Raw genomic sequence first — 14,947 nt, forward strand, 5'->3', positions numbered from 1 at the left:
GAGTACACTGTAATTGTGTGCTATCAGGGCCCAAGGTCAGAAGCACCCACTTCATGACAGTCAGGGAAGACTTTCTGGAGGAGGTATCAGCTGAATATATGGGTGTCTTTCCAGAGGGAGTTCAAATATAAGCTCTGATGCTAGGACGGTATAGAGAAGATAGACGTAGGCAGCAGCAGAAAAGTGTGGTGGTCCTAAATGCAAAGCAGTGTCTGGTGCCATCTCTCATTACGAAGGATGCATGCAGGAAAGTACCCCTAAAACATCACTGCCCTCCTGTGTGCTTCATTTAAATGCAGAATCCACTGAGCTTACGCCTTGCCTGTGTGAGCCGGTAAATCCTCTCCTTGAGGAACAGCCTCTTGGTGGCCGTCTCGGCTTGCTCTTGTAATAGCCAGATGTAGTGGTCTTTTCCCTGTAAAACCTGCATCATGGACGTTTGCAGGCAATCACCATTCTCTTGGAGAAGGAAGTACTGAATTATGATTGGGATCTGGTTGGCAAGCCGGACACTGGTTCCCTGGAAGAGGGGGTAAGAAAGATTAGTGGGAGGGAGTTTGGTCCCGAGTCCCTCCCAGGTTGCTGAGAGAAGTTCTGGCCTTGAGTGCCTTGGTAAGACCTGAACTTGATGTGGTCACACATGCCTTGATAAGTCTCACTGTATTGTTCACTGTTGTTATGGATTGAATTGTGTCATCTTATAAGATATGTTACAGAGTCCTGGTATGGCACTGTGGGTTAATTTGCTGGACTGCAAAGTCCCTTTGAACTGCAAGTTTGGTGGTTCAAGATCATCAGTGGCTCCTCAGAAACCCTATACAGGGTTTCTCTGAGTCTCTGTCTCCCTCTTTCTCTGGGTCTCTGTCCCCACCCCCCCCCCCAGTCCCCTCTCTCTCTGGGTCTCTGTCCCTCTCGCTCTCTGGTTTCTGTCCCCCCCTCTCTCTGGGTCTCTCTCTGGGTCTTTGTCACCCTGTCTGGGTTTCTGCTCTCTCTCCCTGGGATTTCTAGCCTTCAGAGTTGTGGGAGTCCTGGTGTGGCGCTGTGGGTTAATGTGGTGGACTGCAAAGTTGGTTTGAACCTCAAGGTTGGCAGTTCAAGCTCACCAGCTGCTCCTCAGAAACCCAACACAGGGTCACTATGGGTTGGAATGGACTCAACAGCAACAAGAACTGTGGGAGAATAAATTTCTGTCTTTTAAGTTAAAAAAGAATAGCCTTTAAAGACTCACCATGAAATACGCATTCAGGTGCACACCCATTTCATTGATGGAGGAAGTTGAAGACGTTGGGCAATCAACACTTTTTGAATTTTTCACCTGAAAAAACTGTAGCTGCTTTGCCATTGAGTTAGACATCTCTTCTCTGACTTTCTTTAGGATCCCACTGTAAATCTGATCTTGGCAAAAAACCATCTGCTCCATTCTGAACTGAAGCTTGATTAGATTTTCTGCTGTTTCTGCTTGTTTTGCTTTTATGTCTTCAATCAAGCTCTGGTTAGGTCAGAAAGACAGATACATTACTTCTCTCCCCTTTATATTTAAACAACTTAAAAATATGATTATGTCAAACATCAAATTAAGAATAATCTAAGGTCAAGTCCTGGTGTGCTACACCCCTCTTGCACCCTGCCTTCTCCCCTACACTTTCTTTCTTTCTCTCTGCCCTGAACTCTCCGCTCCCAGCAAGTTATGTTATTGTTTGTTGTTAGGTGCCATCTAGTCGGTACCGACTCATAGTGACCCCATGCACAGCAGAATGAAACAATGTCCAATCCTGGGTCAACCTCACTACTGTTGCCACCGATGCTGCCACCTGGCCAATCCATCTCATTGACCCTCCATCACGGTTTAGGAGATATTTTTATGAAGGCACCAGTCTCTGTTGTTAGTAGCTGCCTGGGAGTTCACTCCTCACTCATTCTTGAGCCCTCGGATTCAAGTAGAGGGATTCAAGGGAGTCCTAGTGTGACACTGTAAGATACAGCACTGGACTGCAAGGTCCATTTGAACCACAAGATTGGTGGTTCTAATCCATCAGCCACTCCTCGGAAACCCTATAAAGGTTTGCTATGAGTCAGAACTGACTTGATGACACTTAACAACAACAACATAGAGAGACAAGAGTGTTCTGTCTAAGCAGAAGGTGCTGGTCTTGATTCCCAGCCAATGTGATTCATATGCAGCCACCTCCCATCTGTCAATGAAGATTCCCTCGTGGAGAACAAAACAAAATAGTGCTTGGTCCTGAGTCATCCACATGATTAATTGCAGCCTGAATCATTGTAACCCACAGGGATTTCTTTAGCTGGTTTTGGTCTTTCTTCCTAGTCCATCTGAGTCTGTCAGCAAAGTTGAAACCTGTTGAGCATCAGAGCAAAATGCAGACCTCCACTGGCAGATGGGTGGAAGCCGCCCATGAGGTACATACATGGGCTGGGAGTCAAGCCCAGGCTTTCTTGTATAGATGGCACATTCTTGTCTCTCTACTCTACTTCAATCTAAGTGATCCTGGAGCTAATGAACATTGTGGGATCATCATTTCCTATGTTTATTTCCTAGAAACCCTGTTGTCCCTACGAAAGAAAGGGATGTAATGGTACAGAAAGGTCGCTTGTTGAGTTTTGAGTTTTAAACAGACTTTTGAAATTTGAAGGTAGATTTCTAACTGGAGAGTCTGAGAGCGAGAGGGCCTTTGATTTTCACAAATGCTGGCTTTCCTCCTTTTTTTTGGAGTGCAGGGTAGCAACAATAGATCCTGTCATAGATTGAATTGTGTACCTCCAAAAGATATATTGAAGTCCTAGCCTGTGAACATGGCCTTGTTTGGAACAGAGTCTTAGAATATGTTATCTGTTAACATGAGGTCATACTGGACTAGGGGTGGGTCCTAATCCAATATTAAAAATGAAAACAGAGTTATTGAGGAAGGACAGTTTTCTGAATATATACATAGAAGTTAAAGAACACCTGGAGCTACCAAAAACTGAGAGAGACCTAGAGCAGGATTGGGGAATTTATTTTTTTGCCAAGGGCCATTTTGATATTTATAACATCATTTATGTGGTACTGTAGGATAAACACAGGACTGCAAGGTCAGTTTGAGCCACAAAGTTGGCTGTTCCCTGGAAACACTATACTGGGTCACTATGAGTTGGAACAAACTCAACAGCACTTAACAACAACAACAACATCACTTAATATAAATTTATGTTGCTATGGAAAAAGCTCCTAGATTTAATGAATTTTGAGTACCCCCTGCAATTGCCTTGGAAGAGCCATACCAAATGATTTTGCAGGTTATACGGCTTGTAGCCCAGATGTTCCCCACTGCCTAGAACCTTTGGAGAGAGCATGGTCCAGCCAACACCTTGATTTGGACTTCTGGCCTCCACAACTGTTGTTATAAGCTTCTCAGTTAACACTGCCTTGTTACAACCACAGTGCTAGGAAACTAAGAAAGACTTCTCACAGACTGAGGAATGAGATTTTAACTCACTAACTAGACTCTGCCTGGGTGGAAAAGATGGTTCTTCTTTAGAGAGAGTTCAGTGGGGAAACGCTGAATGGAAAACTACAGAACTCTGGCAAGATTTTTATGCTAAACTTTAAGTAGATAAGCTGCTCTTTATATTTAAAAAGATTAAGAAACCACCCAGTCATTCCAGTTGCCATGAAGTTGTTTCAGACTCAAGGTAGCCCCAATATATATCAGAGTAGAACTGTGCTCCATTGGACTTTCAATGGCTGATTTTTAAAGAAGTAGATCACAAGACCTTTCTTCTGAGGTATTTCTGGGAGGCTACCAGCCTTTCAGTTGGCAGCTGAGTGTGCTAACCATTTACACCAATTAGGGACTTCAATCAGTCATTGGTTCTCAGCATATTCCAGGCCATCACCACTAAGTCTGCTCTGCTGCATCTCATCTTATTGTATAAAACTGGGAAGCAAATATTACTAGTTCAAGCGCTTCATTTCATTTCTCCCAGGAAAGAAAGCCTGTATCTTCTTAGGCAAACAAGCAGACGATCCTGGAGTTGCCAATCCAGCAAATCTACAACTAGAATCCTGGCCTCATATTGCCAAACTCCATGTTTTAGGCTGTTGTTTTCTAGAGAAGCAAACCGAGTGAAATCTATATCTGTATCTATATCCATGTGGAATCCTGGTGTGGCTCTGTGGGATAATGAACTGAACTGCAAGGTCAATTTGAACCACAAGATTGGCATTTCAAAGTTACCAGCCGCTCCTTAGAAACCCTGTACAGAGTAGCTATGGGTAGGAACTAACTCTACAGCACTTAACAACATATATATATATATATATATACACACACACACACACACATACATAGAGGATCGCTATGAGTCGGGACTGACTCAACAGCAATTAACAACAACAACAAAATATATATAAAGAGAAGTCTATATCAAAGAAATGGCTCACAATCATAGAAGTGGAGAGTCCCAAGTTTAGATCCGGCAGGAGAAAGAGAGCAAGCTTTTCCTGGTGTCCATCACATTGGGAGCAGACCACACACCCTGGAAACATCCTTTCAATTGATTGGCTGCTCATAGCCAATCATCATAGAGTTAACTACCAACTGCCAAACCACTGAAATCCTGGTCCAGTCAAGTTGACAAAGAACCTTAACTATCACACTCTAGTAAATATCCACCTTCTTTCTGTAGTCCCTGTCATAATCAAGTGTCCCATGAGCACTTACCTGGGCTGTTTGATTCAGGTTGGAAAATTCAGCAAAATGATTTTTGGCTGTATCAGTGAAAGCCTGATGGATAATATCTGGCCAAAGAAAAAACAGGAGTAAAATGGGTTAAAGGCACAGAGAGGATGAAGCATATTATATCAAGCCCATTCCAGGGTTGAGTTTCTGAGATCTAGACCAAGAGGAAAGTGTTTGTAGGGGAATGGTACAGAATTATAAGGTGACAGAATCTCACAGTGACCTCTCTGAGGATGCCCTATAGTTTCCTGCCCTTTCTAGGGTCAGTCTCGGCCTCTTCCTTGCCCAACTGCTTCAAGGATTGCTCTTTGCCACGGAACTGATTGTCGTATTTTGAGACGTCTTCTTGAATTATACTTTTAACTACAATGTAAACAAACCACCCCCAGACCAGATAAACCATCACTGACCCCTATTTCTTCATGTGTTTAAAGGACCATGATGGAAGCTTGTACAACACTTCATTGGCAGAGCTTCCCAGCCTTCCAAGTGCATTCATGTCACCTCGAGGCCTTGTTCTGATTCAATTGGTCAGAGTCTGTATTTCTTACCAGCTCCTAGGTGAGGCTGATGCTATTGGCCCATGGATCACATAAAGTAGCATCTAGCACACCAGGGAGACGAATTCAACAACTTGTGCTTGGCAATTGCATTCCTATCTGTTTCCTGAAGCACTGAGATCTAGGGAGGTATGGGGAAATGTCACCTGCAGTGTCCTCACCAATGATTTTCTGGAGAATGTCTAAGGCTGGGTCTACCAGTTGTTGGATGTACTGCCGCACGATGGTCTCAAACGTCTTATAGTTGACAAATTCGGGAAGTTCTTTGCCTCGGAACTGATTGTCATATTTTGTGACTTCTTCTTGGATTACACTTTTAACTACAACATAAAACAAACCACCATGGTGAATTCTAATATTTCTACAGACATTGAAAAGATTTGTTTGTTGTTTTGCCGTTGAGTTGACCCCAACTCATGGTGACCCCATGTGTGCCAGAGTAGAACTGTGTGCCTTAGGGTTTTTAATGGTTAATTTTTGGGATGTAGATCACTACATGTCTTTGTTCTTAAGCACCTCTGGGTGAACTTCTGGTCCTTCAGTTAGCAGCTGAGTTCATTAATTGTTGCATCACCCAGAGACTGGCTTGTCCATCAGACCCTATAACATGTTTCCAAATGGAGATTCTTTTTTAGTGAAAACATTTTTTTTTTTTTTTTTTAATTTTAAGTATACTTTGGTAATACTGTTTAGTTGTAGGGGTCACAAAAATGACAAATATTCCCAGTCACTTTTTCAACCACTGCTACTTTAGTCGTGGTGCTAGGTAGCTGGGAGGTATCATGTTAAACCATGGAAGCCAGAACATTTGCAGTGAACATATAGTGGCTGGCTGGAGAAGCTTAGCATGGGAGAGCTGCTGAGACCACTTGCCTCGGGACAGATTACCCAATCAGCCAGGTAAACACAGGCCTACTTGTGCTTACTTAGTAAGTTGTAGTAAACAATTTTACACAGGTATGTACCACATCTTTGATTTTTTTGAAAGGAGACTTTGATTCTGCAGGAAGGTGCTGTGGGGTGGGAAAGAGACAGAAGCCAGCCATACTTCGAAGCAGAATCTTTGATGTGGTGAAAAAATGTTAAATTGTTGATGACAGATTAGTAAACCAGTACTTAGCTTGCTTATTAGGTAATCTGACACTGCCCTTCCAAGGCACCTATGTCTGAGACTTGGAGACCCCTGTGCTGCTTTGGGTATCTCTCAGATGGGAACTGAGCGACAAATGTCATGTCAGGCAGTTTATTCTCAAAGCAAGGAAGGCAGTCCGAGGCAGTTGCATTGCCTTGTATGTGTTTGTGAGGATACTGCTGTATGGTGAAGGATCCAGTGAGTGGGTAGACTCGGCTTCTGGCACACATTTTGATCTCTGCCAGAAGTAGCTTCCAGTGTTGAAATGTAGGCCATTGCTTTTAGGGGAACCCTGCCCCAGACTGACCTTTTTGTGTATTGGCTGCAAGTATGAGTTCCCAGTTTTTAAATTCCTTTCTGATTTTATTAAATAACCGTGTCTCCTTGTCCTTTACAACTTCTTCTCCTTCCACTAGTTTTTCAATGTGTTGATTGAACGTCTTAATTTTCTGAAAGTGAGATAAAGGCATCAATACGTTTTGTATTCATAATAAACATCTAGGCCCTTTGGTATTTGTGGGTGGTGATGGCAGCCAGGGGCTGCAAGGAACCCATCCATCGATGTCATTTTACAGATGAGACACCTGAAAGGCAGTTAAGGGACCATCTAAAGGAATTTGGTAATGAAGAAGTCAGTTTCTGCACTCAACTTGCATGTGGAAATTCTTACCTCAATCAGAAAGAACATTTTATCTACTTCATGGTCTGGGACATCACCGCCACATTGACGCAGCTCCTCTATTGCCCTCTGGTGGCTCTCTTTGATTTGACACTCTAATACCGGGAGAGATTTCTGAAGGAAAAGATGGCAAACAATTAGATTCTGTAGCTTAGTGATATGAGCAGACAAATTTCGTAAGTATACAAGTAGAAGTCCATGTGCGGGGTTTCAGAATTTTCATTACTGTATGAAACTTGTTAATATGGAAACCTGTTTTAAGATCCAAAGCAGGACTTACATAATGGATGTTTTGAAATTTTGCAGCAAATAGATGATTAATCGGTTGCCGCTGAGTCAACTCTAACTCCTGACTACCCCAGTGGAGTTGTGCTCCTTAGGGCTTTCAATAGCTGATATTCCAGAAGCACATTTCCAGGCCTTTCTTCCCATGCACATCCAAGTAGCCAAAATGCTCCTTGGAGGCCAAGATGGCCAAATTTCGTCTTTCATACTTCAGACATATTGTCAGGAGGGACCAGTTGCTGGAGAAGGATGTCATGTTTGGTGGACCTTTCTGTTAGCAGCTGATAACAATTACTTGTTATCTACAATTAGTCCCTGACTTATGATGGGGTTCCGTTCCAATGACTCCATTGTAAATAGGTTCTGATGTAAGTTGAATAGTTGCTGTTGTTGTTGTTTTAGTTTTCACTTAAAAACAGGGTAATATTTTTAATGTGTTGTTGTATTTTAAGTGCCGTCGAGTCAGTTCTGATTCACAGCGACCCTGTATGGGCTTTAGAGGAGCAGCTTGAACCCCCGGCCTTGCAGTTCAAACCGATCTTGCAGTCCAACACATTAACCCACAGTGCCACACCAGGACTCCAGTATTTTGAATAGTAAATAATAAAATTAAACATCTTATGAATGTGAATAATAACATCAGCAAATTGCACGCTGTAACATTGTATGTTGTACAAACTAAGTGAAAGATGTATATATATTAGAAAAAAAAATGGAACAGTGATAAATATGGTTGCAGTAACTTGAATACATTCTAAGTTGAGAAGTCCTACAGTATGGTACTGTAGGATAAGCGCAAGGTTGGTGGTTCAAACCCACCATCTGCTTCTTGGAAATCCTATATAGGGTCGCTGTGAGTTGGACTTAACTCTACAGCACTTAACAACAATCGGAACTGTGTATGTGTTGTTAGGTGCCGCTGAGTCAGTTCTGACTCATAGTGACCCTATACACAGCAACAAAACACTGCCTGGTTCTGTGTCATTTTCACAATTGTTACATTTGAGACCATGGTTGCTGCCACTGTGTCAATCCATCTTCTTAGGGTCTTCCTCTTTCTCACTACCTCTATTTGACCAAGTATGACTGATCCCTCTTGATTACATGTCCAAAGCTTGAGGGACTAAGTAAGTCTCAGCATCCTGGCTTCTCAGGAGCAGTTTTTCCAAGACAGATTTGTTTGTTCTTCTGGCAGTCCATGGTACTTTCAGTATTCTTCTCCAACACTATACCTCAAATGCACCAATTCTTCTATGGTATTCCTTGTTCATTGTCTAACTTTTACATGCATAAGTTGTTGTTGTTGTTGTTATGTGCCGTGGAGTCGGAACCGACTCATAGCGACCCTGTACAGGGTTTCTGAGGGTGTAAATCTTTACGGGAGTAGAAAGCCTCATCTTTCTCCCGCGGAGCAGCTGGTAGTTTCGAACTGCTGACCTTGCGGTTCACAGCCCAAGTCGTAACCACTACGCTACCAGAGCTCCTTGCATAAGAGGTGACTGAAAATGCCATGGCTTTGGCCAGGCACACTTTAATCCTCAAACTGATATTTTTACTGGAGCTCTGGTAGTGTAGTGGTTACGAATCAGACTGCGAACCTTAAGGTCAACAGTTCAAAACTACCAGCCACTCCGCGGGAGAAAGATGAGGCTTTCTGCTCCCATAAAGATTTATAGCCTCGGAAACCCTGTACAGGGTTGCTATGAGTCAGAACCAACTCGACAGCACTTAACAACACCTTTATAGTGGTCTTTTGCAGCAGATTTGACCTAATGCAATACGTCCTTTGATTTCTTGACTGCTATCTATACATCTTGGTCTATGCACAGGTTTCTCATGAGCACAATTAAGTATTCTAGAACACCCATTCTTTACAATGTTATCCATAGTTTGTCATGATCTACACAGTTGAATGTAAAAGCTAAACAGTGAATAAAGAAGACTGTAGAAGAATTGATGCTTTTGAGTTATGGTGTTGGAGGAGAATACTGAAAGTGCCATGGGCTGCCAAAAGAACTAATATATCTGTTTTGGAAGAAGTGTAGCCAAAATGCTCCTTGGAGGCCAAGATGGCCAAATTTCGTCTTTCATACTTCAGACATATTGTCAGGAGGGACCAGTCGCTGGAGAAGGATGTCATGTTTGGTAACGTGGAGGGTCAGAGAAAAGAGGAAGACCCCCAACGAGATGGATTAGCTAAGTGGCAGCATTGATGGACTGAAGTGTGGCAACAGCAGTGAGGTTGGCCCAGGATCAGGCAGTGTTTTGTTCTGCTGTGCATAAGGTTGCTATCAGTTGGTACCGACTCGGTGGCACCTAACAACAACAACACAGATGAAAGCCTTTGTATAGTCAACATAGCACAAGTAAATATCTTTCTGATATTCTCTGCTTTCAGTTAAGATCCATTTGACATCAGCAATGATATCCCTGGTTCCACATCCTTTTCTGAAACTGACTTTAATTTCTGTCAGTTCTCTTTCGATGTACTACTGCAACCATTTTTGAATTATCTTCAGCAAAATTTTACCTGTAAGCGATGTTAATGATATTGTCTGATGATTGATTTCCACTTTCTGCTGAGTCACCTCTCTAGAATGGACACAAATATGGATCTCTTTCAATCAGTTGGTCAGATTTCTGTCTTCCAGATTTCTTGGCATCGATGAGCCTCCAATGCTGCATCAGTATATTGAAAAACTTCAGTTTGTGTTCTTACTATTCCTGGGACCTTTTTTTTTTTGCCAATGCCTTCAGTGCAACTTGGATTTCTTCCTTCAGTACCATAGATTCTTGAACTTATACTTCCTTTTGAAATGGTCACACATTGACCATTTCTTTTTGGAGTCTGTGTATCCCTTCCATCTTCTTTTGATGCTTTCTGTATCATTCAATATTTTGTGCATGGTGTCCTTCAATATTTCAAGTTGGGGCTTGAATTTTTCTTCAGTTCTTTCAACTTGAGAAATACTGAGTGTATTCTTCCCTTTTGATTTCCCAACTGTAGGTGTTTGCACATTTCATTATAATACTAGACTTTGTCTTCTCAAGCTGCCCTTTGACATTTTCGTTTCAGTTCTTTTATCTCATTTCTTCCATCCACTTTAGCTTCTCTATGCTGGAGAGCAAGTGTCAGAATCTCTTCAGATATTCATTTTGGTCTTTTAAATGATTTTTTTGCTTTCTTCCTGTGTGATATTTTTGATGCCATCCAACAACTGCTAATCATAAGGCTTTCAGGAACTAAACATTCAGGAAGAGTCTGCCTCTCCATCTTCCTGGTTTATCTTTATTTGGACGCTCAGGTGAAACCTGTCCACCCTGGTGACTCTGCTGGTATTTAAATTACTGGTGGCATACTTCCAGCATCACAGAAACACACAAACCACCACAGTAGGACACACTGACAGATGCGTGGTGGACCAGAGACTTTCGAGTGTCAGTATTGTATATATTTGTTCTACAATTGGAGTTAGGTGGAATTGGGTGGTGACTAGTTTTTGTTTTGGAGCTTTTATTTGATTTTGCTTGGTGCTTTTCAGTTTGAGAAAAAGTCCACAAAAGATCTCGTTAGTGATGAGCTCTTACTCTGATCTCCTATTACAGATGAAACAGATCAAGGGCGCTTTGGTGGAAGCTGCATCATGAGTTTTGGTATCAGACTGGGTATGGTCCCAACCAATCAATGAAGCTATCGATAACAAAGAAAGGTGCATGAGGGCAAACTGGAGGATTTCCTTTGAGTCAAAAATCATTCCCAAAACTCCGCATCTCATTCAATCCCCACACTATACTAGAAAGGAGTCCTGGTGTCGTGCTGTAGGTTAATGTGCTGGACTGTAAGGTTGGTTTGAACTAGAAGGTTGGCAGTTCAGGCTCACTAGCCACCCCTTGGGAACCCTATACAGGGTCGCTATGAATCAGAACCAACTTGACTATACTTAACAACAACAACTTACTATAAAGCAAAAAGGTGGGCCTCTTTTTTATGAGAGGAAACTAGGGCTCAGCGAGGTCAATTTGCTTACTACCCTTACTTAACTAATAAGTGGCAAGATTCAGCTTCACACCTCACCTACAGTTTCCAGAACCTGTGCTGGTGAGCGCTGTAGCAGAGACACTTGAAGGAGCTCCATTTCCCTGCACAGGGATGAGGACACTGCCCCCTACTGGGCAGAATGAGTTCATTGGTGCTTCAGGAAACCAAGACAGTAGGAAGTGGATGGATTAGCATACCAGGGCTATGTAAGATGAAGGTAATGAGACGTCACCTCAGTAATGTGTCAAAGTTTCACAGGCTCTTTTTGAGTAGAGGTATAGATAGCTTGGACTCCTGGTACGGCACTGTAGGACTGTGAACCACAAGTTCAACACTTCAAATCCACCAGCTGCTCCTTGGAAACTCTATACAGGATCACTATGAGTTGGGACCAACTCAATGGCACTTAACAACAACAACATAGATAGCTTGTACCTATAGACAGAAATTTTTAAAAATGTATTTCAAAAGATTAACATCATAATTGAATTATGGTATACATTAAAATTAATTTAAAACATGATAATTTTAAACTCAAATTTTAATTTAAAATATTAAGAGGTTTATAACATGGTATACATATAAAAAGTTAAGTTATGAAAATGTACCTTTTTTTTTTCCTAAAAAGAAATCTTTTGCATTGAGTCAGTTCTGACTTGTCATGATCCTGTCAAGCAGGATAAAAATGTTCCATAGGATTTCCTAGGCTGTAATCTTTATAGCCCCAGTGGCAAAATGGGTTAAGCACTGAGTTGTGAATTAAACCACATGGTTTAAACCATTAAACCACTTAATGGTCAGTGGTTCAAACCCATGTCGTCATTTTGGGGGGGAGAGAGATGAAGCTATCTGCTCCCGTAAAGACTGACAGCCTCGGAAAGTCTATGGAGCAGAGGACTCTGCCCTACAGGCCTATGAGTTGGAATCAACTTGATGGAAGTGGGTTTATGTTTTCATTTGGTGTTTGAATCTTTATGGGAGCAGTCTGCCACATCTGTTTCCATAGTTGGTGAGTTCAACCATTAACCTTTAGGTTAGAAGTCAAACCACTATCCACCAGTACTTCTTTTTTTTTTCTAAAAGAGAGGTATCTAAAATAGAGATATATTTTATAGAGGCATCCCTGGGTGTTGTAAACAATTAAACACTCAACTACTAACCAAAGGGTTGGCCGTTCAAACCTACCTAGAGGCACCTCAGAAGAAAGTCCTGGTAATCTGCTTCCGAAAGATCACAGAGTTGAAAACCCTATGAAACACCCTTCCACTCTGCACAGGGAGCTCTGGTAGCATAGTGTTTATGAGTTAGGCTGCTAACTTCACGGTCAGCAGTTCAAAACTACCAGCAGTTCTGTGGGAGAAAGATGAGGCTTTCTGCTCCCATAAAGAATTATAGCTTTGGAAACCCTATGCAGAGTCGCTATGAGCTGTAACCGACTCCACGGCACACCACCACCACTCTGCATACATGGGATCGCGATGAGTCAAAATTGACTAAAGGACCATGGATTGTAGGTAAATATATATTTCAGGGCCCTCTTCTGCAAAATGAAGGTTCTGATTCCAATCAGTGGTACTCAGAGTGTGTACTGGGAATCACTCACCTACTGACTCGGACACTCTGGCTGTGGAAACCTAGGGATCTAGGTCTGACAGACTCTGTAGGTGATTCTTGTACTTACTGAAGTTTGAGAACCACTGGTCCCTTCTAACTCACTCATCTTTGAGTATGTGCTTTCTGGATTAATAGGCATCCTTGGTTTTGTTTTACCAACACGTTAGCATGGATTGAGCACCAAAACCTGCAATCACCTATTGGCACAGAGTCCTGCTCTAAGGATTAAAGCCAAATCTTCACATCATGCTCGTCCTTATTTTCTGAGGTTCAGACAAGCCCTAAGCCTCTGAATTTCTCAATAACCATTAAATCTCTGTTTTCCTTTTGGATGGTATCATGAGAACTTTGTGTTTGGCTGTTCATTTTCTGAGAATCAGTAAACAACTGAACACTTATTTCTTGCAATTGTGAGCCTGGGAGAATTTTTTCAGTGTTGTCCTGGTAAGTGCTAGCAGGAGTCCTGGTGTGGCACTGTGGAATAATGCTCTGGACTGCAAGGTCAGTTTGAACCACAAGGTTGGTGGTTCAACCTCACCAGCTGCTCCTTGGAAACCTTATACAGGGTTGCTATGAGTTGAAACCAACTCAATGGCACTTAAAAACAACAATAAGTGTTAACAACACTTACTAGTAAGATTTACTAACTCAGTGGTCGTTTCTCTTCACACTGCTAAACCATTATTAAAGTGTCCTTCCCTCCCTTTTTTTCTTATTCCAAGTGGACAGATCTCATCCTTTATTTCAACGTTTATTTTAGGAGCTCTCTTGTTGGCCTCTGACCATGAGTAACATGGTTTTTAGAATCTGTATCTTTGCTTATCTGTTTGGGCATTGCATGGGTGTCTTTACCAATACACTGTGGGTGTGTTGAGGGGGTAGCAGAGCAGTTGCTATTTTGATAACTCACAACCCAACCCAGTGGCTCACTTTGATGTGCATGATGAGCTCAGCAGTCAGTTTTTCAGCCACACGAGGCACCGTGGCCTTTCCTTCCTCCAGGAGAACTCTGAAACAAGGCAGGACAGAGCTTATATGAGGTCAAGGAAGTCTATCCTATTATTTTCCAGTATTGGGATTTGTAAGTGGATAAATGAGCACAGTTTCCCATCCTACCCCCAGTCCAGGAACTAGATAGTGTGTGAGCAAGCCCATACTTTTAGCTAGTACAGTGCTAAAAGAAGGTCTCCATTAATCATCACAATAATCCTCTGAAGTAGCTAGTCCTCTTAATGACAGGAAAACAAAAGCAACCTTAGGGAGTCTCACATAGGTTAAGTACTGAGATTAGTATTTGAACCTTATATAGGATAAACCACTGGACCACAAGGTCAATTTGAACCACAAGGTCAGTGGTTCAAACTCACCAGCCCTTCCTTGGAAATGCTATAAAGGTCACTGTGAATCAGAACTGACTCAACGGCACTTAACAAGTGCCAGCTATGGACTATTGGTGTGGTGTTATAGGATAAGCACTGGACTGCTAACCACTAGGTTGGTTAGATGAGCACAGCACATTGGTTAAATTCTTCCACTAGTATTTAAACCTTATGTAAGATAAAGCACTGAATCACAAGGTTGATTTGAACAAGGTCAGTGATTCAAACCCACCTGCTGCTCCTCAGAAACCCTATAATGGGTCACTATGAGTCAGAACCAACCTGACGGCACTTAGCAAAAACACCAACAAATACCAGCTCCTATTTTAAACACTTTACACTTGTTGAAGGATTTAGTCATTTGGTAAGGGTTGAATTGTGCCCTCCAAAAAAATATGTGAATATGAACTTATTTAGACATGTTGTTGTTGTTATGTGCCATCGAGTCGGTTCCGACCCATAGCGACCCTGTATAGGGTTTCCGAGGGTGTAAATCTTTACGGGAGTAGAAAGCCTCATC

General features: G+C 42.1%; 1 protein-coding gene across 1 annotated transcript in view; it reads right to left on the reverse strand.

Moving 5' to 3' along the window:
* Positions 1-289: 289 nt before the first annotated feature.
* MX2 (myxovirus (influenza virus) resistance 2 (mouse)) overlaps positions 290-14,947 on the reverse strand; it is a 51,195-nt gene continuing 36,537 nt past the window's right edge. Inside the window, exons 7-13 of the mRNA XM_006870858.1 lie at positions 13,979-14,057; positions 7,102-7,224; positions 6,739-6,880; positions 5,461-5,619; positions 4,722-4,798; positions 1,229-1,489; positions 290-520 (exon numbers count right to left, since the gene is read on the reverse strand). Of these exons, the coding sequence (XP_006870920.1) occupies positions 290-520; positions 1,229-1,489; positions 4,722-4,798; positions 5,461-5,619; positions 6,739-6,880; positions 7,102-7,224; positions 13,979-14,057 (1,072 nt within the window). The remainder of the gene's footprint in view (positions 521-1,228; positions 1,490-4,721; positions 4,799-5,460; positions 5,620-6,738; positions 6,881-7,101; positions 7,225-13,978; positions 14,058-14,947) is intronic.

The sequence above is a fragment of the Chrysochloris asiatica genome, unplaced genomic scaffold (assembly GCF_000296735.1).
Source record: "Chrysochloris asiatica unplaced genomic scaffold, ChrAsi1.0 scaffold00154, whole genome shotgun sequence".
NCBI classification, from domain to species: Eukaryota; Metazoa; Chordata; class Mammalia; order Afrosoricida; family Chrysochloridae; genus Chrysochloris; species Chrysochloris asiatica.